Consider the following 18,768-nt stretch of genomic DNA (forward strand, 5'->3'; position numbering starts at 1 on the left):
TTGATTTTTGGCAGGGTGTTAGGTATGGGCCTAAGGTTTTCAAAAATCCATGGATACAAGTTGGGGTGGCCCCCCTAGTGGCAGTTATCCATAAAATCCAAATTGGCCCCCGCCGAAAAGAGAAAAGGTTATATCTCAGCTTCCTTTAGTCTTAAATTGTTGTATAATGTAATTGTTCTGCTTTGTTTGATACAAGGAATCCAATTCTGATATATTCTTCTTATTTTAAGTCCATTTCCATGTTAAATCTATTATCATAGTCATATTTAGCTCAAATAAACTGTCAATATCTCTGAAAAAGTCACATTGTAATATTACTCAGGGCCCTAGACCCATATTTTTACCTCCAAGGTATGCTTTTCTTTGTTGATTTGACAGGTCACTATCACTATAGTGTCAAAAATAACATATTGTGACCAAAGGGACCAATGTAGAGGCTTTAAATGAACAGCGGAAGATTTGAAAGGTTTTGTGCCCATCTTTTTAATTCCTTTATTTATTGACCATACACTCAAAACAAAACAAAGACACATTTAAATGTAAGCCTTACAAACAACCTTTTCACACGTAAGTTTTTCAAGGCGACCGTTATTGATCGTAGTATCACTTTATGGTTCCCATGGAGACGCGTCTTTCATTGCTTGTCACACCGCAGGCACAATAGCGCTGTTGATCAGCTTTTATTTCCTTTTTTTATTCAAAATTTCACAAATTTATTAGCTATAGCAGGATATATCTGATATTCCGATTGTCAAATATGTGCAAGAGGATGTGTTTTGTTGTTCAAACACCTTTATAACAACTGCGTTAGTTGAGCTGTATGCGCAACATATTTTAGGTATCTACGTGCTCAAAGTGTTGGATTGTAACAAGCGTAAGTCCCGGTAAGATGATGCTGGGCGCTCTAATAGTTCATCCAAATAGCAATATATAAATGGTAACGTATGATTTTCTTCCCCCACCCCTTAAAACACACAGCTTAGAGGTTGCGTCTTAATTGGCTTCCTCAGAAATTTTCCCCACGCCACGCCACTGATCGCTATAGAGATTGACGATATCGTATTGCAATAGGTAGCACTTCAAAGTCAATACCAAATCAAAACTAGTTAGCACATTATTTGTAATTGAAAGGGTTCAATGACAATATGGTTATAAGTTTTTTTTTGTTATATTTTAATGTTAGTAAGTCGTGTTAAAAATTGCTCTGTGCGTAATAAGCCAGTGCGTTATGGTGTGATGGGCCGCTTTTTCTTTTTAGTCCTGGTCAAATGAAAGCGCACAGACCAACTGCAGGTTGTTAAATCTGACACAGAGAGACGGAGGCATCATAAACCCTAAATCCAGCATAGAGGGGTTCAGTGAATGTGGTGTTGAATGTGTGTAAGTGTGTGAGTGTGTTTGTGTCAGAGACGCTGTAGAAGGACAGAGTGCCGGATGGCCAGTCCAGATACACTCCTACTCTGTTAGACGGCGGTGAGGGGGAAGAAATGTTATTGCTCATATTGTTGTGCCAGACAGTAAATCCATTTGCAGTGCAGTACAGACTCCAGGGTTTGTCACTGTATCCAAACCAACAGTCATTCCCTCCTTTCCTGCTAATTCCTTTATATGCCACGGCTATACCAGCCCCTTTCCCGCTCCATTCAGCCTCCCAGTAACAGCGTTCAGTCAGACTCTCCCCACACAGAACCTGCTCATAGTTCTCAAATCTCTCTGGATGATCGGGATACGACTCTGGGTCTTTGGTGTGTGTCACCTTCCTCTTCTCCTCACACAGAGAGAGTTTAACATGTGCTGTGTTTGGATCCAGAAGGAGATCACAGGCATCTGAACACAAGAAACACAAGAAGAAGATTAGAACTTGTGTGAAGTTGATAGTTTTAGAGCAGTGCATATGTGTGTGTGTGTGTGTGTGTGTGTGTGTGTGTGTGTGTGTGTGTGTGTGTGTGTGAAAGAGAAAAGTCCTACATTTTCTCAGTCCTTGTTGAATTCTGAAATGTTCTCCATGATCCAAACTAGAAAGAGACATAAAATATTAGTGAGAACTTCAAAATAAATAAGGATTTATCAAAATGAGGCATTCAAAAATGTAACCAAATACAGAATTATTTTGGACAGTCCAATGAACTTAGAAGTCTAATAGTTACAGATCTATAAAGACAGATCAGTCTACAGCATACATAACGCAGTGACAATAAATTCAAGACTAAGTGACTAAACACACAGCTATATAAATTTTGAATACAGAAAATCACTCACACGGTAACAGACAGAACCCAAACGCTGAGTGCAATTAAATCGTTTATTTAGTCCACAGTGAAAACAATCACAACAGTCCTGGAAGATGAAAATAAATAAATAAATCCAAATCACAGATGATGAGGCCAACTAGAGTTAGATGATGAACTTGAACAGGAAGAAATCAGTTGCACAGTCCAATGTTGGACCATGGACAAGAGAGGTTACTTTCAAAGTTAAATTAGTAGTAGCTAACAATATAGCATCATAGCCTGAACAGCATTGAGCAGTCATTAGTCTCGCGTAGCCAGACCTTCAGACTGACGGCTGAAGGTCTGGAATTCATAGCAGCTTTCTTTGGCCAAGGCCCGCCCATAAGGCCGTTTGACCGACATGTTTCGGGGCGTGGAAATGTCCCCACAACAACAGACCGGCGTGCAACAAGTCAGTCAGCATAGAAAATCAAAGAAGGAGAAGAAAACAAGCAGTAAGTCATTGATCTGTTCGTGCACGTATAACAACAATGGCGTCTGCATTACCACATCTGATCAAAACACTGAGTAAATCAGTAGGAAACGTATGCAGACTTTGTTCAGAGACCTTCAAAGCATCTGATATCAGCAAACGCGGCTGATATCCCCTTCTCAGTTAGGTACTTCACTTGATCTTCCATAATAGATAGGAGGGGACACACAACTAGTAAAATTGGATCTGCTGGCAATCCTTCTAAATGCTGACAAAGGGTCGGCCAGGCTTGGAAAATAATACTCTTCCCAAATCCCGTCGGCAAACAGGCTAAAATATCTCTTTTTGTCTCCACTAAGTGCCTCAAACAAAACTCCTGGACATCTCTTAAAGAGTCTATGCCGTGAACCTTGCATACTTTTGAGAATCCTACGTTTAGCTGATCTTGATAAATGCTCATTGTCACTCATGTAAACACAACAGTTTTTCTTCCGCAATCACAAGTCTGCGCTTTGTTTCCCGGCGGACCAAAAATAAACACGACACTCGCGCCTGTTACGAAACTGCTCCGAGACACGAAGGTTTAGATCCAAATGCAGCTTTATTTGAGGGCAATCCAGAGGCGTAATCCAATGTACAGGCAAGGGTCATACACAGATAGGCAGTCCAAACAAACAAACAAACAAACAAACAAAACAGGCAGGGACCACAGGCAAGAGAGTAATCCAGGGACCAGAGGCAAGAGAGTAATCCAGGGAACAGGGCAAGATATCCAAAAAACCAAGAGACATGAAACCAGGGAAAATGCTCGGAATTGCAGACTAACAGTACAACAAGACTTCGCGGTGAGTGAATGAATAGGGTATAAATAGACTGAGACAGGCGACCAGGGCGGAGCAGGCCGTGCAGGCGACCAGGGCGGAGCAGACCCTTCAGGCGGCCAGGGCGGAGACGACCCTGCAGGCGACCATAGCACGGGAACAGACACCGGCTCAGGAACAGGAACAGACACCGGCTCAGGAACAGGAACAGACACCAGGACAGGAACAGACACAGGGACAGGAACAGACACCGGCTCAGCGGCGGCCATCTTGTCCGAAGACACTGGCTCGGCGGAGACCATCTTGTCCTGAGACACTGGCTCAGTGGAGACCATCTTGCGGTGGCCATCTTGTCCGAAGACACAGGCGTGGAGTCGGCCATCTTGTCCGAAGACACAGGCGTGGAGTCGGCCATCTTGTCCGAAGACACAGGCGTGGAGTCGGCCATCTTGTCCGAAGACACAGGCGCAGAAAGAGGAAGAGGAACAGATTCAGGCTCAGTATCAGGATCAGATTCAGGCTCAGGAACAGATTCAGTCTCGGCGGGACGAGACTCTTGACGGGCGGACGTGACGTGAAGCTCAGTCTCTGGATCGGCTGACGTGACGTGAAGCTCAGTCTCTGGATCGGCAGAAGTGACGTGAAGCTCAGTCTCTGGATCGGCAGAAGTGACGTGAAGCTCAGTCTCTGGATCGGCAGAAGTGGCGTGAAGCTCAGTCTCTGGGTCGGCAGAAGTGACGTGAAGCTCAGTCTCTGGGTCGGCAGAAGTGACGTGAAGCTCAGTCTCTGGATCGGCAGAAGTGGCGTGAAGCTCAGTCTCTGGATCGGCAGAAGTGACGTGAAGCTCAGTCTCTGGATCGGCAGAAGTGACGTGAAGCTCAGTCTCTGGATCAGGATCAGCGCGCTCTGAGTTTGACGGGACCAGCGGCGAAGAGGACTCTGAGCTGGGCAGGACCAGCGGCGAAGAGGACTCTGAGCTGGGCAGGACCAGCGGCGAAGAGGGCTCTGGACTGGGCAGGACCAGCGGCGAAGAGGGCTCTGAGCTGGACAGGACCAGCGATGAAGAGGGCTCTGAGCTGGTTAGGACCAGCGGCAATGAAGAAGGCTCTGTGCTGGACGAGACCAGCGGTGAAGAGGGCTCTGTGCTGGACGGGAACAGCGGTGAAGAGGGCTCTGTGCTGGACGAGACCAGCGGTGAAGGCTCTAGCTTGGCGGGCATGTCGCTTGCTGTCTTAGGCGCGGCGGGCATGACGCTCTCAGTCTCAGGGGCGGCGGGCATGACGCATACTGCCTTGGCTTCGGCAGATTTGGCGTGAAGTGCGGGCTCGGCTGAACTGACGTGAAGTGCAGGCTCGGCTGGAGAGTGCCTCTCTCCAATCCAGACCGGAGAGATCGGGGAGCTCCCTCGGGTCGACCTCCTTAGCCCCCAGCCGGTAACACAACTTAATCGCCTCGTCACCCAGAGAGCAAGAGGCAGCGAGAGGAACAAACCCCCAGGTGTACTGGAACAAATCGAGGCTATCCAGGGCCAAGGCCGCGATCTGTCCAGCGAACTCCCGGCTCATGCTGGGAAGATCAGGCGAGATCCGTACTGCTGGATTCCTGGAGGTCATAGCTGCTGGATCTTGGTGTGGCGAAGTCTTCTGTTACGAAACTGCTCTGAGACACGAAGGTTTAGATCCAAATGCAGCTTTATTTGAGGGCAATCCAGAGGCGTAATCCAATGTACAGGCAAGGGTCATACACAGATAGGCAGTCCAAACAAACAAACAAACAAACAAACAAACAAAACAGGCAGGGACCAGAGGCAAGAGAGTAATCCAGGGACCAGAGGCAAGAGAGTAATCCAGGGAACAGGGCAAGATATCCAAAAAAACCAAGAGACATGAAACCAGGGAAAATGCTCGGAATTGCAGACTAACAGTACAACAAGACTTTGTGGTGAGTGAATGAATGAACAGGGTATAAATAGACTGAGACTAACAGGATGACACAGGTGAATGCAATCAGTGAATGAGGTACAGGTGAATGTGATCAGTGATGATGAGTCCGGGCAGTGAGTTATGGGAAATGTAGTTTGTGAGTGAAACATGATAGTCTGCTGTGGAGTGCCCTCTGGAGGCTTTCAAGGGCACTCCAGCTGGTTATCATTACAGCGCCCCCCGGAAATCCGATAAAATTCAACCAATCAGATGACGACTTCGACATTCCTGAAGTGTTTCCAGTTAAGGGTACCATATGCATCAGACGTTTAGCCAACGTTCCGTGGGCGTGACGTCTGAGGCTGAGACTAAGCAGTCATATGTTGTATATATATATATATTATGCAGTATGGCTCCTACCTAATAAGAAATATGTACAGTAAGTGGATGTGATAAGACGACTCTTTCAGCATCCTGTACCATGATTGCCGTTGCGGCCACTGCGCGCAGACAGGCAGGGAGACCCCTAGCCATTGAAGAGTTTTAGATAAATAAACTATTGGACAAAAGGTGCCCCCATGATCTTGGGCCAGGATTGCGGCGGCTGTTCCTAAAGCCTCGTGCATGCACAGATGAAATTCGCGAGAGTAACATGGTAGGCCGAGGGTGGGAGGCCTTAACCCCCTGAGGTCGGCGGTATCGCCGGCGATACCAGCTCGCTTTTTTTTTATCAGTGTAAAAGAAACTCATAAATACTCTGTTGACTTTGATTTTCCATAGGAGTTTCATACATCAATCGATTCTGTTAAATGTGTATTATTTTTCTGTATACTCACAATAAAAACAAAGTGTTGTGCTTTTCGCCAAATTAAGAAAAATAATCACGGAGCGAGTTCTGCCTTCTCTCTGTCCGTGTAGTCCATTCTGAAACGCGTCCGAAAATGAATCATAACTCAGCGAATACTTCTCACACAGGCACGTGATATATGTCTTTATGAAGCTTGAAATCTCTTCTTTTAAATGAAGTAATTAATAAAAAAAACAAATGTTTTCAACTCATGTAATCCGTTTGAAAGCAAGGAGAGGTACCTTTTTTCCTTCTGCCTAATTATCTCTATAATGAACTGATGCCGCCCCGCCCCCGGCGCTATTGACATGGTAAATAGTTTAGGTAATCTATGCTTCGCACCCGCCCCCCGATCAATGCCTTGAAAACACGAAGTTTCATCAGATCAGATTCACTGATAGTTCATCGCGTTTAGAGAGGATGGCGCGTTTCTCCGGTAAAGACGCTCTTCAGATGATCCTGGACAGCGAGGAATAACTCACCTTGGCTTTTCCTCAGAGGAAGATTGTAACTCAGACGAACGGCAGCATGTTCAAGAGCGAATTGATCACGCCGAGTAAACACCGAGTTTTCACGTGAGTAAATACGTGAACATGTAAATACGTGAACTCAAGTGGTCTAGTGGTAGAACATTTGCCTAGCGTCTCAGAGGTTCTGAGTTCGAATCCGCACTCATATAGTTTTTTTTTTTTTTTTGTCAAATCAGATTATGTTTATCAGTGGTTGTATATCAGGCCTCTGCCTGATATACAACCACACACGTTTGTGTGTATTTTGTTTTGTAATTTCACTGGAACGAAAAGAGAGTCTCCACAACGGATTGAAGCGCGCGTCCGAGTGAAGACTGCGCGAGCCTAAAACAAACACAGTATCCGCGTCTGACTCGCGTCTGAATTTATATTCCTTATAATAAAAATGAAAGACCTATGTTACAGACATATGAAAGACAACATTTCGTTGATTAGTTTTGGATAGATTATACATTTTTACTGTAAAATATCTGCCACCTCAAATAAGCTTTTATTTGCCATTTTTTTTGTCAAAAATAATCAAATAATCAATCAAATCCTTAACTTTAAAATATGTATGATAAAATGTATACTTTAGTTTGTACAAAGAAAGATTACACTTGAATTGTTGGTTATTTAAATATTTACAAGGTAGATGTAAACAAACTATTAAAAGGTAAATATAAGCCTTTTCTTTAAATAATTTTTATTGTGTTTTATTAGTGACAAATTTGGGGAGAGGATAAATATTCCAAAACTGAAAATACAGTATGAGAATTAACTGCACAATTACATGTTTTCCTTGGCTATTATAGGCCAAATTGCAAGCACAATATGTGGAAAAATAAAAAAAGAATTGAGATGCTTCCAACTGTTGCTCTTGCATTCTTGTGGCTCAGTGACTCACCTGAATGAATGGCTCATTAAGTATGCGGTCCTCAGGTGTGAACCACTACATATGCATGATCGACGTCGACGCCCACTCGAATATTGCCTTTCCAAACAGAAAGTGCTTTGCAAAATTCAAATCAATGTATTGTGTTATGTGAAGGATTAGGCAGGGTGATTTTCACATAATTTTGAAGAAAAAACACTAGGCGATGACATCCATTAGACAAAAGTCTTATTGGCACATATTTAGTGTGTGTTTTGTGGTCTTATTTCAGAAACTTTAGTTTTTAGTTTTTTCAATAACCACGCATAAACATTATTCTCTCAAAAATGCAGACATGTACATTCTTGTTGCTCACATATTATGGTAGCCCTGTTTGTGCTAAATAGTGTGTAATTTTTTTTTGCCATTACTATGTTTATAAGCAACTGAAAAAAGCACAAATGTCAGGGCATGTCAGAACATCTCAAGGACCCCAAAAACACCTCAGACCCCAGAGGGTTAAGAGAGAGGATTTCAAATGTCTGAATGCCTGGTCCATTTCAGCTGTCCATGTAACGTCCTCTTTACCAGCTAGTGTAGCTTCTCGCAGGATCTTGTCATACATGGAGCAATTAGGTAGCCTGGTTCTACCAGACTCTCGTACATTTCATTTGTACAGAGAGTCTGGCCTCGCTCCATTGAGAAACGTTTACTTCCTTGAAGGCGGGTTCTCTGTTAAAGTTCAAAACTATTGGATCTGCCCAGAGTCACTCAGGATCTGCCATAACCAATCGCTAACGTGTGGTCGTCCGAATGATCAGAGGATTATGTTTAGAATAAGATGTCTGTCTTTTATAAAGTTTATAAAGCGACGAGAATACTTTTTGTGCAAAAAAAAAAAAAAAAAAACGACTTTATTCCACTATTCATTTCCTTCTCTCTGTTCCTCGAGTCTTGATAAAGCAGCGCGTCTGTGTGTTGTACGTCACACGTAGGCTCACTATTGGCCGACGCTAGTCATGTGTGTGATCACATCAACGTCATCGTTCTCAGCCACTCCCTCTATTCGCTGATTGGTCCTACAAAAAATTTGGTTCTGGAAACCTAAGAATATACAGCAGTCCCAGACGTAGTACTGAAGGAAAATGAAATTGAGCGGAAGTACGGAGGAGGGCGGAGCCAGGCTAGCAATTAGGCACCCATAAGCAATAATGTACCAGTCCCAGAAAGCTTTGCATTTGCTTCCGTGTTGATGGATGCTTGAATGCAGCGATGGCTTTGACCCTGTCAGCAAACAGACGAACTTGGCCTTGTGACAGTTCATGGCCTAACACTGCATGAAAAGAGGTGTATCCGGACCAGTATACTCTTGTATACACTGCTGAAATTCGGAAGAATCCAGGAGTATACTGGCCGGATAGCTCAAATTCCATGGGTCTGTATATATCCGTATACATCCGAAATGATACCAAATCGGATGTATGTTGTGGACGTATACTCCCGTGCTACAGCCATTTGTTGCCATGGCAAGTAATCCCATCAAAGGTTTTTTCAAGAGAACATTTTCACACCTTTGTGCACCTTTTGGCCTTCCCCCCTATTGGTCCTTTTCTTTTAAAACCACTCCCATTACCCAGACCACTATTGGAGGACCGGACACATTGAAAACCCAGGAAAGTGATTTGATTGGTTACTTTTAGAACATAGCCCACCCTAGGCCTTATCGCACAGTGATTTGATTGGTTATAGGCCAGCTATGCAGATATTGCTCAGTATACACTAAACCCCCCTTACCCAAATTTTAATACATTCAAATATAATTTTAAAAACACACACAAAGAACAATGAGAAAGTCTGACATTTTTATTAAGGTAAATAAAACATTCCAAAGAGCATTATAAACAAGCATTAAAAAGGAATGGGGGAACAAAAATATTTGAGGGCCTGAAAATGTAAAGGAACAAAAACAAATATAACATGAACATTCCAAAGAACATTATAAACATACATTAAAATTAATGGGGAAAAAGAAATGTGAACAAAGGTGTAAAGGAAAAAAATACAAAACGTGGAGATAAGCAACATGCACATCAAAAAGGAACAAATATACAAAGTATACAATATAAAACGAGATCAATAAATAAATATAGAAATTAAAGTGTATATAAAATATATGTAAATATTCATTTTTTCAAACTGCCATGATGCACTGGTGGTGTGACGTAACGTGGGTCAAGAAACGACAATAATGTACTCGTGTTTAAGCATTTAATCAATAGATAGAAGTAACATTAAGTAGTGAAAAGCATGTAACTTATCAAATGGGTAATGCTTGCCATTTCTACTTTGCTGAGGAGCATGAGACGCAGGAGAAAGGCAGAGGGTCCAGAGCAGCAAACAAAGGAGAACAAAGGAAAGAGCTTTATATATGGAGTTACAAGGGGGTTTCCAGAACGGAGGACAGTTCAAGACTTCGGAATGGACAGATCTGTAAAGGACTGAATCTGTGCGGAGGGCGTGTGGACTATAAAAAGTATTGTAAAGAATGCCAAAGTCAGACGCTGTTTCACCAAGGACGGCCTCTCCGGTGTTAGATGCCTTGCCATTGCGCCTCATGAAGATGAAAGCTTGTAAATTATTTGGTTTTGATTTACTTTTTTTATAGTTTACTTTATGTAAACTAGTTAACCTGTATTTAATAAAAATTTGATTTAATTGCAATTAAGAAGCTCGCCTGCCTTAAGTCTCTGTTTTACCAAATATTGAGCTGAACTAAACCACGGAGCAGTCTTTCGACTGAATTGTAAGTATGGAAATTTATATACTTATTGTTTAGAACGAATTCGACTGACTTTACCTAACCTGAGAATAAACAAAATAAGGTAGAAGGTGTCTATATTTAATACCCAAACAAGGGGTTAAATTAAGCACCATAAAACAATATATATATAGCCACTTTGGAGAAAACCGTGATATCATCGTCCAGCTCAGTTCAGATCTCATATAATAGTGTCAACGCAGGCAGATCAATAATATTGTTGAATATTAAATTAAATGTCCCCAGCTATTAAAGCAAGCTAAAAGCCAATTGTGAAAAAGCTGACAAAAGTTGTTGTCTGCAATTTGTAAAACTTCACAATAAAATTTGAGATATTCTGAAATGTTTGGTTCATTTTTCTTTATTTGTTCCATTAAATTTATTGCTGGGAAAAAATTAATCGTGATTAATCGCATCCAAAATAAAAGTTTGTGTTTGCTTAATATACTGTATGTGCGTGTACGGTGTATAATTATTTTGTATATATAAATACACACATATGCATGTATATATTTAAGATTTTTATTTATTTATATATAAATTATTTATATTTATATATAATATAAATTATGTATAAATGTATATACAGTATATACATGCAAATATTTCTTAAATAAATACATGCATATGTGTGTATTTATACATACAAAATAATTATACACAGTACAAACACATATATTATGCAAACACAAACTTTTATTTTGGATGCGATTAATTTTTTCCCAGCACTAATTAAATTCCTTTGTTTACTTCATTAAATATTCAGATGTTTATGTTCAGACTGGGTGTTTATTTTGTCCTGTTTTTCTAAAAAATATTTGATTAAGAGACTTTTTTTCATGCAGTGGTTTTAAGGCCCTGACACAGGCGACGTGAGCCAACCCTAGAGTCGGCTTTAGTCATTGCTAGTTCTTTGACGTCGGTTTTGTGTTTCAGGGCCTTAAGAATTTATTTATTTTTCTGTACAAAAAGCTTGTTTGCTGTAGCCTAACCTAGTAGTCCAGAGATAATTCAACCCTGAAGTCCTCCCTGGCCACCCCTCCCTCTGAGAACAGCCAGCACTGTGTTAGTGTCAGTCATTAACATATGAAAGGTCTTCACACCTAACAGTTGTCAGTCCTCTCACACCCAGCAGTGTTTCAGCTGTATATGTCTGTGAAATTTCACGGATTCCTGTATATGTCCGCATATGTGAGGTTTCCGGGTTTATCTGGAAATATACTGTTCCATGTTACTCTGATCCGCTTTTTCCCACATACATCCGGCAAACATCAAATTACACAGGAGTTTACCATGCCCGTATTTTGCCGGATTTGAGTCTTTTCATGCAGTGTAAGTAGGTGACTTTTATCTGCACCCACTGAAGTTTCTCTTTAGATGCCTTGAAACCAGCCTCTGCTAAGATGTTGCAAGACAATTGTAGTGGCAGCAGCACACATGTCCTCGGAGGCACCAGTGACTAGAATGTCATCAGCGTACTGGAGCAGGCAGGTGTCTGGAGGGAGTTTGACATGTTATTGATGCGTATTCAGCGCTGCGTGCACTACAGCGGAGAAAACAGCCGGACAATCTGAACCCATATGGGAGTCTGGTCCACATGTATTGACAATTTTGAAAACAAAATGCAAACAGTGGAGTTTCATGATCAACAGGAATACTGAAAAAGGCGAAGCTGAAATCAATAACAGAATAAAATGCATGGTCCGAAGGGATAGAACTAATTATAGTCTGTACATCTTTTACATTAGGAGCAAGTGGTTTTATCAAATCATTGATTTTTCTCAGGTCTTGCGTTAAACGCCAAGAAACAGTTGCCTTTTTGTAGGGTTAATTGGTGTATTATATGGTGAATGAGTGCGAACCAGAATGCCTTGAGCCAGTAATTGATGAATGAGGGGTTTAATTCCCTCCTCTTTTTCCTTTGAAAGCGGGTATTGCTTTTGAAACAGGCCTAGTAGTTGTCAAATTTGCCCTGTAGGGAGGTACATTGATGAAACCTGCGTCATCCTTGTGAACCGCCCACAAATTAGAATTTACATCAGGGATGTCCTGTCTCAGCACAGTTGCAGGCAAATCGTTGATGAGAGCACTTCCTATGTCGGTCGTAATGGAAAAACTGCAGGAAACATAAGTGTCAGAGAGCCAGCGTCAAAATCCAGGCTCTTTTGCTGCTGAGTGGGAGAGCGCAAGGTGGGGGCTTTTGGCCCGTAGCCATCAGAGCGCCTAAACATCTGGTTCCCATTTCCCATTAGCCTGCTGCATCTCGGCTTTTCTCCTGCAAAATTTTGCAGTATGACCGGGACGTCCACAACAATAGCACTTTGACTTCTTTTGGGTTTTTTTTTGTGTTTTTTTCTTTTCATTGGACAATGGAACGTGTTCACAAACAACAGACAATTGTCATCATCATCATTCATAACTCTAAGTCCACAAAAAGGTTTAGACAGATCAATATGATCTGAATTCTTTATCACAATGCTACGGATGGTAGGTATATCATTAACTGGGTTTAGAAGCTCGAACCCTTCAATTAATTCCTCCTCCGTAATTTCGGCAGGTAATGTTTTAGTTAAAATGAAGCGATAATCCCTACCAGTCAGTTGATTGTATGCTGTTAACCGTTTCAATACCGAGACATAATGATGTGGAGATCGGGCCGGATCCGGTAATTCTTTGCAAATTGGCATCACTTCTGAGATATTAAGAAGACGAATTTTAAATCCGTCTGAAATTTCCACAAAGGGAAAAGCAGTCGTGTTCTTCAAATCGGATACAATCTGTTTTTTAGTGGGTTCCATGCAGACAGGGGCCGGAATACTTTCACATCTGGGAGGGAGGGGTTGGAGCGCTTTTTTCCCCTCAGTCTACAAAGCCTTTTTTTTTCTCGTCCCAGACTGAAAAAGGAAAACACTAGGAACCTCACCTTCAATCTGCGAGGGAGAAATATTATTTTCTGTCTTTTTGGAGATTCATTAATTAACGGCGGACTAATTTTATTCCCCATTGTGAATCACACAAAAATGTCTCCTCTAGTCCAATTCAAATAAAACAAATTTCAAAGTAAACAAATTTTGAAATAACCAACTAGAAAGAATCTGCAGTTTTAATTAATTATGTTAGTACACATTGGCCAAAAAGAGAAAAGACAGAGACAAAGAGAGTATAAGAAAAGAGAGGGAGAGAAAAAAAAATCAAAGTAGGCCTAACCTATTCATTCACAGCCCAAAAGACCGAAGCTCTTTGAAATATCTTTGCAAGAGAGAGAAAAAAAGTTCTCAACTCCAAAGCCTATTTCCTTCTTGCACAGCAAGGACATCCCAAAAAAACGTAGAAAAGTGATCAGTTTTTTCTCACGCTCTTCCTGTGTCTTAATTAAAACACAAGGTACACTCAATTAACGACAAAAGATCACTTCTTCCCGCATTAATTAAAAACATGCATTAATCAAAACACGCATTAATTAAAACACGAGGTAAACCATATAACGATAAACAGATGGATCAGTTCTCTTTATCGTTCTTCCCGCATTCAAACACGAGGTAAACTACATATCTGATTTTACCATGGTAAAAATCACTAGCCTGACTTCGTCATACTCATATTCTAATCAGAATGTGAGTCTGATACCGCTCCATAGGGCTCTGATTATGGGGCGTGTCTCAACCGAACCAGGAAAATAAAAAACTCTGCACTCAATTGGATAGACCTACAACCAATCAGAGCAACGGAGTAAATGACGCATGTTCTTCATTCATATTTTCAACCAACAAAATCTCGCGGCTTTTTAAAATGAATGCGCTGTGGATATCTTAGATGCGATGGCGGAATCTACACATGATGTTTCATAAGTTCGGGAGAAGCACGTACAAATAATCAATCCAATATCAACTTGTCATCAAACAATACCATGTCTAACGTTACCCTATATCAGCATGAGGAAGCATATTCACTCTGTCAACTTACCTAACACTCCTTGACAGTTTTTCAGCATCCCTCCACCACCCCGAATCCTCACTCTTGGGGAGGGGAGTATGGCTACCGAGCCCACAGCCCTCTCCTCGGACAGCACGTCATATACGCATTTATTCTGTCTGACTTATTTGTGTGAACTCGTGAAATCTCATATACGCATTTATTCTATCCGACTTATTTGTAAGTGTGAACTCGTGAAATCTCACTTCTCCAGCGGCAGTCATCTTTGTTGTAAACTAATTCAACCCAAGCGCTCTTTGGTGACGTGGGTGATTACGTAACCGCAGATCATCTGTCCATCATCGATTAAAGCCCGCCCTGGCAATTTGATTGGCTCGGCCTTTTAGGAGCCGGGCATAATTACTCCTCAACGGATCGAGTCCAGACCAAACTTCCCGACCCAAAAATGTTGTGGGTGGGATCCGGGCTGGCACCCAGGCTAAAAAATCACAGCACTTATCAAAAATGTATCTCAGCAGACAGTAAGAATGAATCTCTTATTAAAGAAAAATTTAATTCTTACCGTCTGGAGAATAACCCGGAAGCGAGCCCCCAAGCTGTTAGAAATGAAGAATTCCAACACGAAAAGTGCCTTTAGCCTTCGTCTTTATTCGGGCATATGAATGAACAATTAACCAGCTGGGGAGACAATGCTCAAACTCACAAAACTCTGTGTCGGGAATATATAGTGAAAAACTAAGGGGAGTTTGACCATCCTAACCAATGATACCATACATGACATCATATACGTTGTATAACAAATCTATAAATGGTCAATATCCGGTAAAGTTTCCTTCTGAGCCTTGTGGTCCGAAGGCTTCCACACAATGCTTAGAATAGAATAGCATAGAGGGCTCTCTCTACAGCCAAACACTCGAGCCCACTTAATAGATAACAGATGTGCATTACATACTTACAAAGGAATCTTGTAAGCGCGAGACAAAATAAATAAATAAATAAATAAACAGGCTGTGTTAGAAGCTCTGGCAGATGAAGCAATCACAACACACTCCATAGTTTTCAATGTTATGTGTACAAATAAAAGCCTTACATGTTTGTGTTTGATTTGTTCATTAAATAAATTCATTTTCTCTCCTCACAAACCCATCAACCAGTCTGAGCCAACAATGACTTGTTAAATAAGATCTGGGGTTCGAGCCTTCTGACACCCAAAGCGAATATATTGTTATTTCTATTCATTTTGAACCACAACTGTGCCCATTAAAGAGCTATTTGTCCCTGAACGGACATCTTGTGAGTCGTGACTGCTTTTTTATATATTTATTTTTTAGCTTTTAATCATGACAATCATCAACTTAACCTAATTTAATTAATGTATTTATCATTAAATATCCTATTATAGTCATAAATGAATAGTCATACTAATAATGCACTAATGTAATGTACTAATATAGCCTACTTATACATGTATTATTATTATTACTATTATTATTAGATGCAGTATATTGTTGTTATTATTATAATTATTATTTTATATTTTTTTTATATTATTTAAACCAAATATTTATTCTTCCAAATTTCAGGACCAAAGGCAAATTGCAAAGGTTAACCCCAATGTGCCAGTACTTCAAATTTACTTTGAAGAAATTGTGGACACAAAGACTGACTTCAGACTGTCTCAAGATGCCATATCTATGTTGGTTAGACTCCTTGGCATTAAAAAGAGGCATGGCTGGAATCCTGTAGTTGAGGTGCTTGTGTTTCTCTATTGGCTTGGGCATGGGGCTTCTTATAGTGTTGTGTCTCATGTTTTCTTCATTCCAAAGACCAGTGTCTTTCAGATCGTCCATTCAATTGCCATGAAAATTGTAGCTCTACAAAACAAGTGTATTCAATTTCCTAAACCTCAGGACTCAGACAAAGTTGGAGAAGGATTTGCCAGACCGGCCCATAGCCATTTCTTCAAGGTGGCGTAGTATCTTCTTTAAGGCCCTTGAAGTTGACTCACATTTTGTCCCTGACGTCATCACATGTTATACTGTATTGCATAATGTATGCCTTGGGGTTGGGGACTTGGAGGATCCTGGACCTGAGGCAGCAGAAAATGATGTGGGACCACCTCCTCAAATGGGTCCTGGAGACCTGAGTGGAGTAGCTGTGAGGAACACACTCACTCGCCAGATTTCAGCACCCAGGACCCAGCTACATGACCACAACTACTTGTAGGCAGTAAACTGTATTTCTTTCATAAAATGTATGACATTTTTGTTTAAGGAAATAATTTGCTACACTTGTAAATAGTTTAATGTTTAAAACTGTAGTGGTAATTATACATTCAGACTCATTTTTCTTTTTATTGAAAACTTTGCAGTGTAAATAGTGAAATGAATTCAAAATATTTGTAATTCAAGAAAAGTAATGTGCAAAGTATGTAAAGTCAAAATTAAATGTTCCATATTAAACTGAAATAATTCACTTAATAACGTTTTTATTGTCAATAAGAACGGCAATTACTGTAACTAGCCAAGAAATAAACCATAATTGGGAGAAAAAAACATCGTAAATCTCCTTTTATGACAGTTTGGCAACACATCAATTAATAACTACTAAATATTATGCAAATACTGAAAAACGAAAGAATACAGAACAATTGTATAATCATGCCAGATGCTACCTTATTTATTTTCTTTAAATTTTCCCTTTTTTTGAAGCCTGGGCACTTGTCATCTTTCCATCCAACATCATTTCTTTAAGGCGCCCTTTACGAAGGGAGACCTTCTATAGGCCTGTGGTCAGATGCGGAGAGGCGTCTACACATAAACTGACTAGAGATGAAAGCAGTCGAAAACGCCCTTCAGTTTTTCCTCCCCACACTGAGGAACCACCATGTTCTGGTCAGAACAGACAACACGTCAGTGGTGTCCTATATAAATCGCCAGGGCGGCCTCAGGTCCCGGAGCCTTCTTGCAATAGCAAAACGCCTCCTCATATGGGGCAAGCACAATCTGTGCTCGCTGAAAGCGGCTCATGTGCCGGGCGTCCTGAACGTGGGCCCAGATATGCTATCCAGGGCCAAGCTTTCCCCAGGGGAGTGGTCCCTGCATCCCCTGATGGTGCAAAACATTTGGGACATTTTCGGCAGAGCAGAGGTAAATCTGTTCGCGTCACAAACCAACGCTCACTGCACAATGTTCTTTTCAAAAGATAGAGATGCGCTGGCCCTAAACTGGCCCAGGTTCCCTCTCTATGCATTTCCCCCGGTCGCCTTGTTACCACAGGTAATCAAGCGAGTCAGTGAGAGCAAATGCTCGATTCTCCTGGTAGCCCCGCTGTGGGAGAATCAGGTTTGGTTCCCAGAACTGATAGAACTGGGGAACACGGCTCCATGGCTGATTCTGCTGAGGAAGGACCTGCTGTCCCAGACCCAGGGCGCAGTTTGGTACCCGTACCCAGAGCTGTGTGCCCTACATGTGTGGGCGATCAGCTATCATCATTTCACCTCCCGGAGGGAGTGCTGAACACGATCACACAGGCTAGAGCTCTGTCTACTAGACGGCTCTATTCGTCTAAATGGTCAGTGTTCGCTGAATGGTGCTCAGCTCATGACTTAAACCCGCTAGATTGTGAGGTAACGGTGGTGCTTTCTTTCCTACAAGAGCTGTTGGACAGCGGGAGAACCCCATCCACGCTCAAGGTGTATGTGGCGGCTATAGCGGCTTGTGAATGGCCAGTCGCTGGGAGGCTGAACCATCCTCGGCCACCCTCGGTTCCAGCTTGGGACCTTTCCACGGTCCTAGAGGCCATGAAAGGTGGACCATTCTAACCATCACACGCGGTGGAGCTAAAGGACCTGTCCTTCAAAACTGCTTTTCTGCTGGCACTCGCCTCAGTAAAACGGGTGGGCGACCTGCACACGCTCACAGGGAGCACTACGTGCCTGGAATTTGGGCCTAATGACTCTAAGGTCATCCTCAAACCAAAGCATGGTTACGTCCCGAAGGTGCTTGCGACTCCGTTTAAAGCGCAAGTTATTTCCCTTTCGGCCCTCCCTGCGTCCGACAGTGAGGCTGGGGTTAATTTCCTTTGCCAAGTAAGGGCTTTAAGGATTTATGTGGAGCGCTCTGCTTCCTTTAGGCAAACGGAGCAGCTTTTCGTTTCGTTCGGTGGCCGCGTCAAAGGGCTAGCCATCCCAAAACAGACCTTGTCCAGATGGATAGTAGACGCTATTGCGTCGGCTTATGCGTCCAAGGGCTTGGATTGCCCCTTGGGGGTTAGGACAAGTGGGGTATCACTTCATGACATTTGTATGGCACCAGGCTGGGCCTCGCTGTCTACATTTGT

At 42.0% G+C, this 18,768-nt stretch overlaps 1 protein-coding gene across 1 annotated transcript; it reads right to left on the minus strand.

Annotated features, from left to right (window-relative positions):
* Positions 1-477: 477 nt before the first annotated feature.
* On the minus strand, positions 478-16,235 carry LOC308684663 (stonustoxin subunit beta-like; the record flags this gene model as incomplete). The annotated part of the gene is made up of 5 exons (XM_081355906.1): positions 478-1,827; positions 1,969-2,015; positions 14,458-14,551; positions 14,990-15,023; positions 16,095-16,235. 5 exons carry the CDS (start codon positions 16,233-16,235, stop codon positions 1,298-1,300), a joined length of 846 nt encoding a protein of 281 aa, XP_081212032.1. The 3' UTR covers positions 478-1,297.
* Between the last annotated feature and the right edge of the window lie 2,533 nt (positions 16,236-18,768).

This window comes from Scardinius erythrophthalmus (genome assembly GCF_964197995.2).
Source record: "Scardinius erythrophthalmus genome assembly, chromosome: 24".
Taxonomy (NCBI): Eukaryota; Metazoa; Chordata; class Actinopteri; order Cypriniformes; family Leuciscidae; genus Scardinius; species Scardinius erythrophthalmus.